The following is an 18,958-nucleotide window of genomic DNA, read 5'->3' on the forward strand; positions in this document are numbered from 1 at the left end:
AAAGAGGTCGAAACACGTGTCGGCTGTGCTTTGCAGATTAAAAATCAGTCTATTTGATCATTGTGGTTGCTCTGCGCAGGGTGGTTGTGTACTTATTGAATTAACTGCTTTCCATTAGTTTTCAATCCCAAGTTGTTAAAGGTGCAGAGCCACTGCTGATAAAGGGACAGTGGCTTGTAAGATGAGTGGGGGTTCTCGGTGAATGTGCCCTGGCATGCAATGGGAACTAAGTGTGGGTGATCAGGAGATCCCCTAAATACCTCTGAGATAATCATCTGCTATATTGGGGCAGCACCCATCATCCCTGGTTACCCCACTAGAAGTCTTCAGAGTGAGGCAGGAGACTTCATTGTATCCCTTTTTCCACCCAGACCTAGGGGAGACACTTCTCTATGGGATATAGGGGGAGCGGGTCCTTCTCTGGACTGGACACCTGATGCCCCCTACATTTTCAAAGCAAGAACTGGAGGTGGGGGCGGGGGTGGGGGTGGCTCCCATTTACCACCTCCAAAGGTTACATTACGAGGGCGGTAGCACCCGTTGGCACCCTGAGTTCCCTATTCTTGCTTGATGCATGTTTCACATGAAACCCTGTGAAAGTGCAAGCAGCATGGCAGTGAACTGTCCAACCTGCTTGTCCACATGGTTTGTGTGGCATGTATGATGGCAAGGAGGGACCAGCATGTTTGAAATGGCTCCATGGTTGGTGACCCAGTAAAAGGAAAAAATGGTAGTGGCCAAAAGGTGAGGGGGATGTCTGAACAAGACACCTTCTTCAAGGAGTTAAAGAAAAACATTTTGCAGGAGGATTCAAGAGGTGGCTAGTGAAAGTAATCAGCAGGTCCCCACAGAGAGCCAATAAGAGGTGTTTGGACCAAGAGGAGACTGCTGTGATGCCGACAAAGTAATAGGAAGAAGCACCTGCAATAAGGCCATAAGGCCAGTGCCACCCCTTGCAGCAGCGACAACTTGCAGGACCATGAACCCTGGAAACACCAAGAGCAATGCAGACGCAGAGAGCGCGACAGGTGTTCCAGATGGACTCCTGTGTTCATTCACCACTAATGTGGTATTAAACCAAATAAGATGATGATGTATTCATGCACCAGTACCATCTTGATACTTTTCGGCTCACTTTTTCGAGTGCTCTCTCTCTCTCGTTGTGACAATGTGACATCACGTCCTGCAAACAAAAGGCATCACCTTTGTGCTTTACGGGGCGTTTGAGGTAGGAATCTATTTGAAACAGACACATTTGCAGCCAGTGATACACGTCACCATTGCACACCCATTATGCTGAACATTTTTCAAAGTCTTTTTTTGTTGATACCAATCTTCTAAGGTGAAGCACAAAAAACGTTTTTTTTTAGTTTGTTATTAGAAATGATTGTGGCAAATGGTGCTGACAATCAGCTCAGTTTTGCTCCATTCTTGCCCGATTTCAGAATTGTTTTGCTCCGAAAACGGGGCAGCCTTTACAGGCTTGTTCCCATCAGCGTGGTCCACACAGCCACTGTAGTCGAATATCACTCACTGTAGCCCTGTGAAGGAGGACTGTACAGGAGCCATCTTGGGTGTCATCATAAATGAACACACCACAACATAGGTCCAAACTCTCCAGCAGCCGATAAATGTGTGTCTAAGTGGCCATGCACCAATTCCAGCTGTCGAGTGGTACTTATATGAGCAATCGGGTGTGTGGGCAGGCCAGACGAGAGATCGAACAGCCCTGTATGTGACTAGCCCAAAAAAAACGATCCACAAAAAGTGCTACAAACAGTTCAGCCTGTGGCTCCAGATGAGTGCAGTGAGTAGCGAGCACAGGCTCTTCACGACAACCCACAACTGTATCCATGAGAACCTGACAGCTTTGTTTGCAGGTTAAAGTCCTCCCTTTCTTCATGTTTCTATTTTCAAGTGGCCTTAGGTAGATCATATTGGGATGCACGTGATTATTTCGTTTTCAGAAATTTCGAATTCGAAAATGACGAATTTGAAATGCCTGTAATGCAATAATCACGTACACCCCTTCCCGCTATCCCCCCACCCTCCAGCCCCATAAAAACATACCTCTGCGGCTAACTTTGCTGCTGTTTCGCTCCATGGCTCGTTCCCTGTGATGGAAGTTCTGCCTCCCCATTGAGAGGTGAACTGCTGTCGCATAGTGTGTTTTTCTTTCTTGAAAACCTTATTTGTCCCCCGCTTTCCTTTTTATGGAACCAGGGGACACCCCTGCAGCCCCTCAATATCGAACAAGAGCATTGGGGGGGCACCCCCGCAACCCCTGCTCCCTTTGTTTGACATTTTCAACCTGATCCACACCAAGCAATCGACAGCAAACCCTAAGACAATATTCCACAACATACCAAACGACTAACCGAGAGATAGCCGTAATAGCACCGAATACATAGCAAGACGAAGACAGAAACACCAGGACGACGGATCAATAGGACCCTGACCCTAAATTCGAGCCATTCCCAACAGACCTAATCACGGCAGACAGCAAGGGAATATGAAACCCTGTGCCATTAGCTCCAATTCAGAGGTTGAGAAACAGAATAAGAACCCACATTACACAATGCTCATCAAGATACAGCGGGAAGCACAATGTGCCATCACACACAAACTACAACTAAACAATAGCCCTAAGGAAGTCTCCCCACGGAAACCAAAGGACTAACTGAAAGATAGTCATGATAGAAGGAAAATAACGACTGAATACACAGGCTGACCAAGACAGATGCACTAGGACGCCTCATCAACAGCACTCTGACCCTGAACCATTCAAAGCGTCAACTGACCAGTGTCACATTAGATAACAAGAGAATAGATAGAACCAACCCAGTCCCACACCCGAAGAAAAGGTTCAGACACACATCACTCCATACAATGCTCACTATGATACAGCTGGATCCGCACAGCACCACCACAACGAGACGACCCACACGGAACCAGCAACAACCCCACCCACAGGGATACAGCTCAAACGGAACCAGAAGTACCTGAATCAGGATACAGACCCCACTAATCCCAACCCTCAATTTTCTGCATACTCAAGCCACACAAAACTCATACAACCATCTCTCAGCCAGCAATCCGCATGCACTTTACCACACTGCATCAACAACACATTACCAGCACCTACAGCACATGAGGTCTTGCCCGATCCGACACTTGCACCAAAGCCCAGCACTCGGTGTATACCGAGCTGAAGCTGCCAACAGCACACCACCTCTCCCACTCTCCTACTCCCCTCCTCCCGACTAACCCTATCCACCCTCCTTCCTGTTTACAGATCCGCCAGAGCGCCTGGGGACCAATTCCATTGGTGACGGTGCGCTTTATAAGTACATTTAACATTACATAACATTTTGAGAATTCATTTTTTTTGTTAAATAGCCGTATTTGGCATTTTTGTGCATTCGTTTTTTGTTTGAAATTTTGTACAGACACCACATATTGCAGTGAGTGAAGAATATCCTTAAATTACAAAGAACAGTGCATTTGTACAGTGGCATTACCTGTCCCCTGCTCCCGAAACATTCATGATCTCCTCTTTAGCGATAGGAGCAGCGGGGTAGTGTGCGGCATAAAGCTCTCCCGATTGCTCCTGTGGAAGACAGATTATTTGGCACAGGTTAGACAGTAGGATTAAACAGCCCTCATTATGTTTCCTCCTGCATAGATATTCCATTCTATATTCATTTGATCCAAATACAACTTTATCATTCATGTCGCCTATTCCCTCAAAAATACCTGCATCCCATTCAACCCTGTTTTCTATCCCAGGTATAAATGGAGCAAACACTATGGAAGCACATGTCCGAAGCACAAGAGGCCTCCATAGATTTGGATCAATGCTTCTACATGATCAATGTCACTTGGAGAATGTGGGTGTAACCAAGAAAGTCCTCTCTAACTCACTTTTGTGAATCTCCTCCAAGTTTTGCTGTCTTTTATGATCTCCTGACCATTTCCCACAGGCGAGGAGTTCCATTTATAACTCACTGAGAAGACGACTTATAAATGTATGGCCCTGAAAGATGGGGAATACTGTCAATGGGCCCCCTTGTCTCCCTGAGTCAGTACCCTGTGTCAAGAATTAATTCACGTTTTTGTTGAGCACCTGGAGTCTTTCTTGGTTCACGGGACCCAGGGGGAGCAGTCGTGATACAATTTGCAGTGTAAGTATCACATGAGACTCAGCAAGTAGGCTCTGCGGAAAATTGGGAACTTGCAGACCTCTTGGGCGAGCTTCCTATGCCACGTTATGCCACCACTGTTTTTGTGGCACAGGAACAGTGCAGAGCACTGACAGGGTCGCCAAAGATCTTCTGTACAGGTGTTTGTGATGAATCTGATGGTGTCATCACTCCTTTCCCAGTTGTGACCTCTCCCTGTGTGTCCAAGGGACAGCGGCCGCTACCTGATCCTGACCCTGGGAGCAGCTATATGAGGAAGGATCAAATGGGGGAAGATAACGTCTGGAAGAATGTCATGGTGCCATCGGATAAGACATGTTATCCCCCATTTTCTTTTAAGGATACCCCATCCTTGCCTAAAGCCTTAATGGCTTACTGTAACACCTCCCCTCATCCACTGCAGGAAAATACCTTCTCAGCTTCTATGTGCAAGTCATCTACAACTGCCTTACCTTTAGAGAACAAATACCTAGACTTTCCAGACTTTACTTATAAGAATTGAAGAATGGACTTCCATTCCCAGAGCCACCAAAGAACTGTGACAAGGAAGGTGAATGGAAGAATGCAGATCAAGGAAATCCAGGAACACAGGTTGCGCACTAGTCTTTGCGCGCAAATACCTATGCCTGGGAGATTTAAACCAGTGGAACAGCTGACAAGGGGTGAGATTTGCTGGAGAGAGAAAGCTGCCTCTGTCGGAATGAGCCTAGAGAAAGTGAGGCTGGAGAGGGAGCTGTGGAGCAGACAAGCTCCAGGACTGAAATGTGACCCTGCAGGAACACCGAGAGCCAAAAGAGGGATTGCAGGTGTTCTCAGGTGTTTGGAACCAGTCTTTGCCCTACCAGAGCTTGAAGTCACGAAGCAGAGGAGCCCAGCAGAGAGCACAGGAAAGCAATAAGCCTACAAGGGGCTTTCAGACGTTCACAGGTGTTTGGAAGCAGCCTTCACCGTACCAGAGTCTGAAGACATGAAGCAGAGTAGCCTAGCAGGGAGCATGGGATGGTGAACAGCCAGGAAGCGAATACAGCAATTGAAGAGGAGACACCAAACATGTGCTGCCAGCTGACCATGAGAGAGAGGGAAAATAAGCAGGTGAATCCACCCAGAGGAAGCGGGGACGCCAGGGCGTATTGGCGATCGCACCAGAACCAAATAAACATTAACAAAGTATACAAAAGGGAGAGAGAGAGCGAATGAGCATTTCGTACCAAGAAGGAACAAGAGAAAGATAGGTTTTCATGATTAGTGTGTATGATGCACAGATAAAAGAAGCCCTGGCAGGATAGAATGCCAAGCACATAAACTTTTATAAGAAGCAGAAACAAGAGAATATTTACCTGTAGAGGTGTGCACAGCCCACCTAAGAAAGCCCTGGCAGGAGACCATACCAGGCAATTGCAAGAGAGTGCATCCAAGAAAGCCCTGGCAGGAGAGTATACCAGGCAATTGCAAATGTGCATGAAAGGGAAGCCCTGTTAGGAAATGTACATGAGGCAAAGACAGATTGAACATTGTAAAAGGAATACATAAAAGAAAAGAGGTACTGAGAAAAGCAAATCAGGATTAGCAAAAACATTGCACTAACCACAGGAGGAGGAGTGGAAATCTAGCAGGAGAGTACACCAGGTATCCTCATAAGCCAAAGAGAGAAAGCAAAGTTGTTTGTACATTTGATGAAGAGAAACCGAGGGAACTGATATTGTTGAATGAGCAACCAAGGGGAAAGAATCCAGGGGAAGGGAACCAGCCTCTGGAATAAGGAACTTTATCCTGTTGAAACTTTTATGTTGGAGTTCTGTAGTTTCCTTTTTGAACATTTATAAACCACTCAAGGCCAAAGACATTACCCTTTTCACATTAGAGATTAGCTTATTATAATGTGAGGGCCAGATAGCTCTTTCGACACGGGACAGTTTTGCTTTGGACATTCTGACTTTGACACAACCTTAGTTTTGGTTGTAGGTAGGGAAACAACTCTTAGAGCAGCGACAGAGATGCATTTTCTTAACCCCTTCTTTTTGTTAATAAAAGTCTTTGACCAAAAGCATGAATCCTTTGTGTCAAGAGTATCATTCCTGGCTCCGAACATGTAGTAGAATGACAAAGCACTGGTATAACCACAGGGTCACCACTGAATTGCTGCAGTAGGTGGAAACTGGACCAAAAGGGTAAGGCAGCAAATGGATAGGATGGGGGGGAACCCCCAGTACTATGATACAGTGCAAGGAGCAGGCAACCAGGAGACAAAAAAAAGGAGTAGACAAGGAGTATGGGAAGAAGCAAGAGACCCAACAGAGCAAACAAAGCAGGAAGGCCAGGGTTAAAACAAAAAAGGAAAGCAGGGCCAAGGAAAGGAGCAGGTAGCAAGCAGGCACGTAGTAAACTGCGTGGCCAGGACAGACACAATGGCAGGACTGGTAAGGAGCGTTAAGACGCACCGACCCCTAGCCCTTTATTGCCTTTTATAGTGTGATCTCGCCTTGTAGCGTGAGACACGCTGCCCTGGTAACTAAGGATGCTCAGAGATGTACTGGGCAGCCAAGAGGTGGGGCCTCTGCATCGTAGTGAAGAAAACATCATGGCAGTGCTGAACCGTGGTGCGGGACGCCCCCCTCCCACAGTCCGCATCCTGGCATCATCGTTTTCATGTCGGACCAGCGTGGGAGGAGCCACCACCGCTGATAGACCGGCCAATAATATGCAGGTAAGTGGGGCTGTGCCACACATAGGAATTGTATGCACACGGCAGGCCTAACACCCTGACCCATACAGTAGTACTGGTTCTGGATGGTGGCAGTATATGTGTATAGTGGCTGTTAAGCATTTGCTTCCTGGAGACTCCCAAAAGGGAATGTCTTGTGTTGGGATATCCAGCATCCAGACAACTGCACTTTTTACCCTTGGGAGTGATTGGGTAAAAACCAGGAAGGTCCATGTAGGGTCATTTCCTGACATGGGCTCTGGCTATAAGCTAACAAAAGAAAGTCTGGGTATGCTTGTTGCTGCCTGAAAAGCCCCCTCCCCTGGGATTTGTCTGAAACCACATCGCCAGATGTTCCCAGTGAAGATGCTCATAGTGTTGGACAGCACAAATTGACTGGCCACCCACTGTTCAAATGCACATGTGTATAACTAGTGGTTGGGGTCATCCTCTACCATCTGGTTTGGCATAAAAATTACACTCTGCACCATGAACTTTGACAAGTGCTGTGATCTGATCCTGAAGCATCAGAGGAAATAACGGACCCAAGGAGGTTAGCTGAAGCGATGTTCCAGCATCTTTTGGACTCTTGGAAACCCGACAGTGAACCTATACCTATTTCCTAACCAGAAGAAACCATGTCCGGTGCTCCTTTCCCTTGATCCAGTGGGGACAGCTGGATCTGTCCTCTGGGAAGTGTTTTTGAGACTCTGCAACTTTCAGGACTCACATCTGCTCCTTGACCTTTGAAATTAAACCCTACATCCTCATCCGAGCATGGCGGTTGCCTCTGATGGACCCTTAGTTCTACGGTTCATTTGGTGAATCCTGGCTAGGCTAGCGTCACTTATGCTGAAACCGCAATCTCAAGTGCTGAGCCTCAGTTTCATTGTATGCATGCACAACTTAAGGGGGTCCCTCCAACTCAGCTGGGCTCATTGCTTAGATTTCCTGGGGTCAGGGTCTTTACTTACTTTGTTCATCCGTTTGGCAACCACATCCTTCCCTGGTCCCATGGACTTCAATGTGCAGTTTTTTCAACTGTGTGGCTCTGAATGCCTTACTTCATCAAATCATCTTCGTAGTGATCCAGTGTTGACCTCTGCCCATCCGGTGGAAAGTCGCATCCTTTCGTGCTGCTGCTCCCGAGGCTACCTCTGCAGGCTATGAAATGCAGCTGTTCCAATCTAACTTCTTTGTTGGGATCACCTGTTGGTGTCCCCTGTTACTCACCTTTGGGGGTATGTTGCATTTTTCTGTGGCTGTAGGGCTCCTCTATTGATTGCATTTTGGACTACTGTCCATCATCAGAGCTGAATCTTCATCATCTTCCATATAAAACCAGAATCCTTCTAATTCATAAACCATGAAGTGTTGGCAATAACACGATCAAACGAAACTTGAGGGTGTGTGCATCCATCGTATACAAAAGGAGGAAGGTTGTGTATTATGAAAAATCCACAACCATCCTCCTTTTGGATGCGATGGATACACACACCCTGGAGTTGTGCTTGATGATGTTATTGTCAACAGTTCATGGTTTCTAGATGAGAAGGATTTCACTAGTTAGGACAGTAGTGATGTAGGTCATTCTGTGTTTTCTTCTAATAGTCATTGATGATTCTAGTTTTATATGCAAGACGATAGAGTCCGCCCCGATGACAGACAATGGTCCGAAGTGCACTGGCTTTGTTACACACCAATCTGTTTTCCTCACTATGCACTTTATTATGAATTATTAAATCACTGCATCATCACATAATGTTCATACTATTTTTGTTTAAACATATGCAAAATACAGCCTTGTTTGTTAACAGTAATATGATAGTCTGTATGACCTAAAGGTAAGCACACAGCACCGGGAGGTCTCTCTGGTTTCATCTTTGTCGAAGTAATTTGGAATAAGGACTCTTTATGCTTGAACTTTTGAGTTGGAACTACTTATTCTTTCTTTACGAACACTTTTTCAAAAGGCTTGAAAGGCTAAAGACATTTCCCTTTTCTCCTTTTTGTTTAGTTTATAGAGTGCGGGTCAGAATAGGACTTTTGGACACGAGGACAGTTTTGATTTTGGCATCCTGACACAGACAGATGCTTAGTTTTGGTTTAGGTAGGAACATTCCTCTTAGAGCAGAGTCAGAGAGGCCTTTACCCAACCCTTTAATTTTCAATAAAAGTCTTTAACCAAAAACATGGCTTACTTGTGTGAGAGTTTCATTCCAGACTCCTCACACTGCACACCACCAGAAGCCACACCACCACTAGGCTGGAGACAAAACAATTTGAACCGCTGGGGTTATCAGGACTTCATGAGAGTGAATTCACTAACCAGGTCTCTTGAAAAGCAATAATGTCTTGATTGGTCCATGCTCCAGTGACTGAGTTTAAAAAATGGTTATGGCCTCTGGTATTCCACAAAATAAGTTTTATATCATTGGTACCTATGGATTGTTATGCTTGAGGCCACTTTCTTTGATTATTGGGATCAAATTGGGAATCTTTACTATTAACTATAAATATCATAGGTCTGTATTTCTTGTTCAACTGCTCTTCTAGTATTGTCTCTTGTGTGAGTAGAAAGCCCATGTCAAATAACACTTTTCTAGATTCCCAGAATGCATCTGCCACTAAGGCTGACTTAAAATGCATTCGCGCTTCAGACAGGTTATCTTGATTTGGGAATTCTACCAGGTCAATATCTACTGTCGATATTTTTGCTAGTGCAGGGAGCTCAGCACAGATGTTAAGTATACTCATTCTGTTAAGATCATACGTGTTAAATGGATGATCGCTGCATTTAATAACCAGTCAGTGGGCAGTCTTCTGTTTATATCCTTGATCTATGGATGTTTGATTTGTGAATTGGGGCTCTGTTTTTTTTGTGGGGATTCGGTTTCCTTCGATGGACCTTGTTGATTGGTACTATAATGTTGAGGAACCAGATTAAGCTCACCCCCCTGGCTTGTATCAGTAGGACCCCATAGAAGAGAATTCAATGCTTAAGAGATGCTAGGGATATTCCACAAAACATCGAAGGTTTTCCTGCTTTGAATTTGGGACATATAAGCCTCGATTGATCATTTTATTTCATCTTGCAACTCTTGCGTGGAAGGTTGAGGAGTTCTTTTAGAGCCAGTCTGCTTGGGGGACATTGGAAGAACCACTTGTGGTGGTTGTTGGGTAGTTATTATAGTGTTTGAGTGCAGTGTTTCTTGGGATAGAGTAGAAGGGGATGGAAGGGGCATTCTACCTGAAAACACTGAATTCTGATTTCCCGGGGTGGCATTCGACAATTGATCATTGGTAATATTAGCTGACATTAATGCCACCGGGTCTTTTGTAGGTTTAGAACATTTTGGTTGAATCAGGGTTAAATAGATTTCAATAGATGATTTAATTTCCTGTCGTATCTCTTGTAGGAGGTTATTTTGCGCAGTACAAGATGAAATGATTGAGTTTTGTAATGAGGATGCACTGATGGTTTCTCCCAACCGAAAGTCCTGCCGGTGATTGCAACTTTCATAACATTTGTCTCATGGTCTAGGGGCACATTTCTTGATGTGGCAGTGTTATCTGATAAAGCTACTAAATCATCTAACGGTTTGTATGTTAGATGTGTGGTCTTATTTGACTCGATTGTTGGGTTTAGTGCGCCCTGTGTGATTTGTTTATTAGGATTTTTAAGTAGGCTGATTATCCTTCTTGTTCTCCTGGGTTTATTTTTTTTTGTTCGTTTCAGAGAATATTTTGTTGATTGAGCGGGCTGAAATGTTGGTGCAGCCAATGTTCTGACGTTATTAGTGACCACGGGACCCGGTTTTTTAAAAAACATTGAAGATGTTTTTCTCGGGCCCGGACTGAGATGTGGTGGGAATAAACCTGGCAGGCTCGTGATTGTCACAGTCAGAAGAAATTCTCTGGCTCTGAGGCGTTGAATCTAGCAATGTATTTTTTTGTGTTCTGAGGGTATTCAAACCATCACTCGATGTGGCGATGGCAGCTTGCACAACTATTACCTCCTCGGAGATAGTCAATTTGGAACAATTGCCTTGTTCAATAGGTTCTACTCTCGCTCCGGAGGGTTGATCAACAACATCTTGCTTTGGGGACATGGGTTGATCCAGATTGGGTTCTCTAATCAGGTTGGTATCTGGTTCGACTGGGCTAATGGTCATTGTCAGCAACTGGTCGATTTTCGCTGTTTGCATTGAAAGTTTAGTATCTAATATTTCATACAGTTTGGCCACTGCCAATAACGCAGTGTTCATAGCAGCTAAGGTGTTGTTCAAAGCTGGGGCTTCGGGGAATGAATAGCGCTTGTTCTGTGCAGTTTGTATAAAGAACTCGGAATCTCGGGCAACCTCATCAAAGCGAGAACGCTGCGGGGTAGGGGCTATAAAAGATACCGATTTGTCTACAAAATGAATAGGATTTCTGTCAAATGTGCATGGAGTTAGCTCGATTGGATCACTCTAAACTGGATTCGTCACAGGGCCAGTAGTGGTTTCAACTGCCTGGTGTTCAGAGACGTTCTCTAAATTGTGATTTTCTTCTAATTGGATTAAGTCGCCCGTGTTAGAGCAGTTGTAGAGAATATCGAGTGTCGTCGTGAGAAGAGCTGGTGGTGTTAAAGTCTATAGCTTCTTCGTCCACTTCGCCCGCTATAGTCAGTTGTGCATAAGATTGTCGCAGTTTGTGTTGTGCGGCAACAGTGCAAGGTATAGGGTTCAAAATTTCCACACTGGGCTGTGGACATGGGTAAGGGGAAGTGGCACTTGGTGTGGTAAAGGCTTCACCCAAAAAACAAGATGCAACCTTTTTGAGGTTATCGTTACAGCACACAGGCCGCTCTGCTATTACCATACTGGGCATTGCACAATAAGTATAAAGATGGGTAAAGCAGAGTACAGCAGTACAGCAGATTGGAATATGGGCGCGTAGTGTAAGGACACTACCGAGGGTAAAGTGGCTGATTTACGTGTCACGCTGTCTGTGGGCCGGCATAGGAAGAAGGCCAACAGCTGGCCGAGCGCTACCGGCGCTAGGCGATGACCCTATGCTCAAATTGGTGCAACTTCATCACGCTCCCATTGGCCTTCTGCCCATCTACCAGCGGTACGTGCCCATTCGCAATGCAAGATATACCTGCCTCCTGCACCTCCACCAACCTGCACTATTGACTTATGAAAACTCTATGACTCTGCCCACCTGCGATGCTCCCCTGTTATGCCGGCCCACAGACAGCGTGACACGTAAATCAGCCACTTTACCCTCGGTAGTGTCCTTACACTATGCGCCCATATTCCAATCTGCTGTACTGCTGTACTCTGCTTTACCCATCTTTATACTTATTGTGCAATGCCCAGTATGATACAATACACTCCTTGAACTATACATGCATACTCTATGCTGCCCCTCACCTGTCATGCCTATATCTGATACTAACCTCAGATTATTTGCTCAGCCTAATTTTTGTTGTGCCTCACTTTGAAAGTGCTATTGTCTGCCCACATTTGCCACTTGCCTTGCACATCTGTTCAGCCTGCTGTGCCTCTGAAATTGTTATTGAACTATATATGCATACGCTGTGCTGCCCTTCACCTGCTAGGCGTATATCTCATACTAACCTCAGGTTATTTGTTCAGCCTAACCTTTGTTGTGCCTCACATTGAAATTGTTATTGTTTGCCCACATTTGTCACTGGCCTAGCAAATGTGCTTAGCCCAATTTGCTCCTGCCAGTTCATGCCTTATAGATTAGCGCGTAGACCACACCTGATCTGTGTTATCCCCTTTAGTTGCTGTATCTTGGAATGCCGTTCCCAGCCTCCTAGTCATACGAATCTTCTGCACCTATTGCCATTGACATTGTCACTCCTGTCCCACTCAGGAGATCCAACCCTGTCCGTGCCAACTAGCTCACAGGTACTATCCAAGCAACTAGCACCTCCATCATGTACGTAAGTGTGCGCCCTCTACTGCATTACATCCTAGCCACACACGTTGCATTAATCATTCAATTACCCAAGGCAACCATCCCCACCCTTGAGATCGATAATTTGGCCTGCCCAAACCCACACCACCCAGCTTCACCCACCATGACTATGACCCCCCATAACGAGCCCCTCAGCAACTATCGCAGGCGCTCACCACCTGAGCAACCAGATTAACCAATACCTTAATGACCCAGCTCTCTGGCTAGAACACTGCCAGGAAACACACGCCTAACCAACCTTGCCCTCTCATTCTCAGGAATAAGAGACTAGGTACCAGATTCCGCATTCGTCCTTCCCGCACTAACACCCCTAAGCAAGCCCCACACATTCCACCCTCGCCCACCGCTACCTGCAAAATCAAGACCACAGGGGTTGAACTGCCTGTATTCAAGGGCGCCCTCATTAATGCTAGATCTCTCACAGCACATGCTCTTGACATACCCCGACCTTATCACCACTGCTGACCTTGACTTCATTGCCATATCCGAAACCTGGCTACATGCCGCATCTGGCCCCTCTCTAGCCCTGGCATTACCGCCTGACTATGGCATCACGCGCTGCGACCACTCCTCTGCACAAACAAGAGGTGGCGGCGTGGCCTTCATCCATAAAAATTCCCTTGACCTAAGAGTGGTAGCTGATTCCAAACTTGAATCAGCTGAACTGTTGTCAATCAAAATAGCACTAACACCCAACCAAACGGCCACCCTTCACCTTATCTACAGGCCACCAGGCCCAGCACCCACCTTTGTCAGTGAAATTTCCACTCTCCTCCTAGACAAAATGAAAAACAACTCGCAAACAATCACCCTAGGCGACCTTAATCTAGGTCGTGGCGACCCCAAAGATCTTGTAGCAACTGATCTGGAAAATGCTCTCACAGACCTAGGCCTTACCTTGTACATCCAAGAACCAACCCATATCAAAGGCAGGACCATTGATTGGTTAGCCGGCGCCAACTGTAACATCCAGATCCTCAACAACTCCCATGCTTATGGTCTGACCATCACATCATAATGTTTAACATCGAAGCTACCCCGCAAGCTCCAACGCCAATAGCCCCAGCACTCCCCACCCGCAACAAAAAAAATATAACAAAGGAACAACTCCTCCCTCTGTTACTCCCATCCCTTAATGCGGCAACTAACTCTTGTTCTGATCCCACCTCCCTAGCAGATACCTATAACCAAACTATGCTCTTGGCTATTGACACTATAGCACCAATCAAACCTAGGAAGGCCAAACCGCGAGCACATCTTAACTCATGGTTCACTCCTCAGCTAAGAATCCTCCGCAAAGCTAAACGCTGTGCGGAAAATCGCTGGAAAAACCACCCATCTGATGAACACAAAGATGGCTTCCTCCTCGCCTCCCTTACTTATAAAGATGCCATCATCACTGCTAAAAAAGAATCGCTCAACAACCGTATCCTACAAGCTGACTCTAACTCCAAGGAACTTTTTAGAATCCTAAAAGAGCTCAAAACCCCAGTCTCCCCTCTTGACACATGCACGAAAGACAGCAACTGGTGTGCTAACATTCAAGCAGCACTACTTAACAAAATCTCTATGCTTCAATCCAAAATCAAAGAAAAGCAAGACAGCCTGAAGTGCGAGAACCGCTCGCCCTCCCCTACCAGGCCCACCCCCTCCAACACTGCTATCACCAAACCCTTCACCTTCTCACTGCTTACTGTCACTGAGGTAGAAAACATTATCCTGAGGATTAAACCGTCTAACTGCCAAGGTGACCCGTGCCCTGCTCCTATCATTAAGGATTCTGCCCATGATTTAGCTCCATTCATCACAGCCTTCATCAACTCCTCCTTTAAAACAGGTATTGTCCCGGACAACCTTAAGGACGCCTGGGTGATCCCGCTACTAAAAAAACCTTCTCTAGACCCAAATATGCCCACAAACCTCCGACCTATCACTACAGTACCATTTCTGCTTAAGATACTGGACCGCGCAGCTTACCTGCAGATCCAAAACTACCTCGAATCAAACAATCTGTTGGGCCTACGACAATCCGGATTTCGGCCCAGACATGGGACTGTAACGGCTCTACTACACCTAAAAACTCAGATCGAAGTACTAAAGGACAATGGCAAACTTGCTATGCTTTTACTCCCGACCTCTCTGCCGCATTTGATTTGGTTAACCACCAAATCCTTTGCAGACACCTCCACTCGCCTGCCAACTTCTCAACGTCCGTTGCGGCCTGGATCAAATCCTTCTTGAGCAACAGATCCATGAGGGTCTTTGCACCCTCTGCAGCGGCGGATCCTTCCCCTATTCATTGCGGCGTACCTCAGGGTTCCTGCGTGTCACTGACACTTTACAATATCTTTACGAAACCACTCTTTGATGTGCTTGATTATCTGGGTGTCTCCTACACCAATTATGCGGACGACACCCAGATACTCATTCCCATCTCAGGTGATTATCTGGCAGACACCAAGGCCCTCAATGACGTCTACCTGGTTATCCAAGGTTGGATGGCCCAGCACCAGCTATGTCTGAACGACGATAAGACGGAGCTCCTTATCTTGGGTACCTCACAACGCCTGAGCAAACTCGAGCCGTCTTATCAGTCGTTCACCATAGACGGCAATACCATACGTGTCCCGAAAGACACCAAAACTTTAGGCTTTTACCTAGACTCGACCCTATCCCTATCGAGACAAACAAATGCAGTTAGGTCTACCTCCGCCTACACGTGCAAACCTATTTCTGCCTGCAGACCATTTCTTACTACCCCCAACAGTGTCACACTAGCCAGAACACTTATCATGGCAAAAATGGATTACTGCAGTGCTCTTTACTTAGGCACCAGCCAAGAGAACCTTTCCAAACTCCAAACTACCCAGAACAATGCCATTCGAGCGGCCCTGAACATCCCTCACAACCATCACATCTCAGACGCCAGAACCAGCCTAAAGTGGCTACCGGTGAAGCAGAGAATTTCCCTAAAAACGCTTGCCCTCACGCACAAATGCTTAGCCAACAAGGCCCCGATCTATCTATGAGGTCGGCTTTCGCGCCACTCTACTACCCGACCTCTAAGAACTGCTCAGACTCACTGCCTAACTATCCCTAGGTTTAAGCTTCAGAAAGCGGGAGGCACCAGCTTCCCTGTCCTAGCCTCTAAACTCTGGAACACCCTCCCTGCTACTATCAGAGCCGAAGATTCCTTCAACACCTTCAAGACTAAAACCAAATCCTGGCTCTTTGACCAGCATTAAAACATACCCGACACCTCTGTCTTATTTTCCCTGGCCTGCCCCCCTTGACTCCATTTCTGGCCTGCTAATTCTGCTAACGATTTTGCTCACACTAGGATACCTCCTTAGTTAATCCTAGTGCATTGTAAACTATGTAATATATGTAATTAATATGATTGTTATTTACTGGTATTGTTTAAATTTTTGTGATGTAACCTCTTTGCCTGTATGTTTGTCCTTGCAACTGTTGTACAAATTGCGCCCTGATGCCCCCGGGCCTGATGGTCTGCGCGTTATAAATAAACAAATACAAATACAAATACGGTGCCATCTGGGCAGGCTGTCAGTAGGGTCATATCAGTGGGAGCAGTCAAGAGGATGGACTCTTTTTCAGGCACAACAGACTTCAGATCAGATGTATTTTCAGATACAGATTCATCACCCGTCGATGGCGAATACATAACTTCTGTACTTCCCACAGTGCTCATCACATCCCTTTCGCACACTAGGTTTATACGATCAAGCATTTTGATTGTGGACTCCAGACCCCACGACAGTAGCTATGGGCTCCTCTGCACGTAGTGAACTACCATTACTATCATGAAGAGGATGATGTTCTCTACAAAAAGTTCTAATATCCGGTGTAATGGAAATTGATCGCAACATACCTTTCTGAGACTGTCGTGGTGGTAGTTTGTGTGACTTGTCAGCGTGAATTCCGTTTTTAAGGGCATTGACTTTATCGACAACAGATTTTGGCAATTTAATTTGGGATAATGCGGCTGGGTGCATGCCTTTTTTTAATGTGTACTTGTTCGTAGACATACGGGGGTGGTTAGCTTATCTCGGAAATAATAAACGGGATAGAGACAAACCACCACTAGACTGCTAGACAGCAAGACAGCACAATCCCACTTTCACAATCGCACTTCCTCAATGCACGCGCGCAATGCGCGTGTGCTTCTTTGTTATACTTCCGGGGAAGAAGGCGGGACAATAGTTTGAGTGAGTAATCCAAAGGGAATAGGCCAATCAGCCTTTCAACACGAGACCGCAGGGACCGCCTTTCAACACGAAGCCGTTGGAAAAGTTGCAGGAACGGGAGACAGCAGGACCAGCAGCAAGACAGCACAATCCCACTTTCACAATCGCACTTCCTCAATGCACCATTCAAAACAAAACGATTCAAGAGAGAAAAACACAGGAAACAGACCTTTTCCTGTGACACTCCCTATCTCAGTAACAAGTTATCAATGCAGATAGTACTGCCGCCTCCATCCTACACTTCCGGAGAGAGCTGAAGAGCCCACACTTCAAAGAACATCTTGCCAATGGCTGATTGCTCCACCTAACCTTAATTCTCTCCCTCTGGAGCTCCCCCTGCTTGCCCTATCCATCCCTGCACCCTTGCGTGCAACACCCTAGGCATGACCCCTGTGTACAGCTCTCCATTGCTTCACAGCTAGGTCTGAGCATTCATACATACCACTGTGGGTCAGGTATAATTTAAGGTAAACCCTGCCCAACACTACAGGTTTTTCTTTAGCCCCTCCATAGAACTTTTGGAAAAAAACCCTAACAGGGACAGTTCAGGGGGATGCTTTGCTTTTCGCCGTTAGATCCTTTACCAACAAGGAATTATAGGTAATTTCATTAACTTATTTTAAATAAAAGCCTGAAAGATAACTCCTAAATTTAATAATGACTTAACTGTCCCCAATGTCCAGGATGCTTTAGTCCTCCATAATAGCTCCAAATGCTACTAGGTTTGCATGGGAAATGTTACTTGCCTAGGTGTGCCCACTCATAGATATTGGTCAGGAGCTCATGTAATGTCCATAATGTACACTGTGCCAAGAGAAAAATAATAGAAATATTTCCAAACATATTTCTTTGCAATTATAACAATTCACATCAAACTACTATGCCATGTAACACTACTCTTCATGAGAAAAACACATCAAGGAAATGGACGGTAAGGGACAACAGTGTGGTTCCCTCTGGTCCGGGAGTGAGGTCTGTAGTAGAAGTGCTTCAGCGTCCGATTGTAGAATGTAGGAGCAAAGCCTTAGTCTTCCTTGGATAAATCGGAACAAGTCTGAATGATGCAGATAGAAAATATTTGGGACAAGATTACCCTATTCGTATACAGTCTTTGGGGACTGACTATATATCCAGACTCCAATCAGGCACACAGCACCATTGAAACATTTGGTGGCCACCCAATCATGAGTAGTCGCCAAATATTCCCTCTAGGCTGTGCACATGTGCCCTTGGTCAGCTTCCCTCTGGGTTCTGCTCAGAAGAGTTTTAGCAGCATACACAGACAATTCCCACCTCGACAAGAATGAACAAGGAACAAGCCACAGCAATTACCAGACACTTGCTTTCTCTCTTAATAAAACTAACGTGTACTAACTAGTCTCGATATTGTGGCTAAGCCTATTTATATTACCATACTATAGAAGCATCATCTATAAAACCTAAAAACCCTCAAAAACAGAATATACCCTTGAGAGGTTAAACGCAAATATGAAAACCTGGTTACAAAACAAGTTATTAATTAAGTAAATATGTTTCTTTTTGGGTACATATCCTGTTCTCAAACATTTGCATTGACCACCAGTATTGTTGTCCCACTTGTGAGAGGCATGGTATCACAAGTTGGACATTGACACAAAAGAAGAAAAGTTAACAATTTTTATTAAAAGTGAAAGGGGTTGAAAAACGCCTGTCTAGCCCTATAGCTAAAATGGGAGCGTACTCTTCCATCAAATAATAAAGAAAACAGTCTTAGTCAGTCATGTCCAAAATCATAATGTTTTAAACATGAAAAC

At 45.6% G+C, this 18,958-nt stretch overlaps 1 protein-coding gene across 1 annotated transcript in view; it reads right to left on the reverse strand.

Moving 5' to 3' along the window:
* The window catches only part of LOC138513733 (uncharacterized), a 440,991-nt gene that overhangs the window by 21,695 nt on the left and 400,338 nt on the right, over positions 1-18,958 (reverse strand). Inside the window, exon 18 of the mRNA XM_069628814.1 lies at positions 3,522-3,610. Within this exon, the coding sequence (XP_069484915.1) occupies positions 3,522-3,610 (89 nt within the window). The remainder of the gene's footprint in view (positions 1-3,521; positions 3,611-18,958) is intronic.

Source organism: Ambystoma mexicanum, chromosome 12 (genome assembly GCF_040938575.1).
Source record: "Ambystoma mexicanum isolate Mex_15411 chromosome 12, UKY_AmexF1_1, whole genome shotgun sequence".
Lineage (NCBI taxonomy): Eukaryota > Metazoa > Chordata > Amphibia > Caudata > Ambystomatidae > Ambystoma > Ambystoma mexicanum.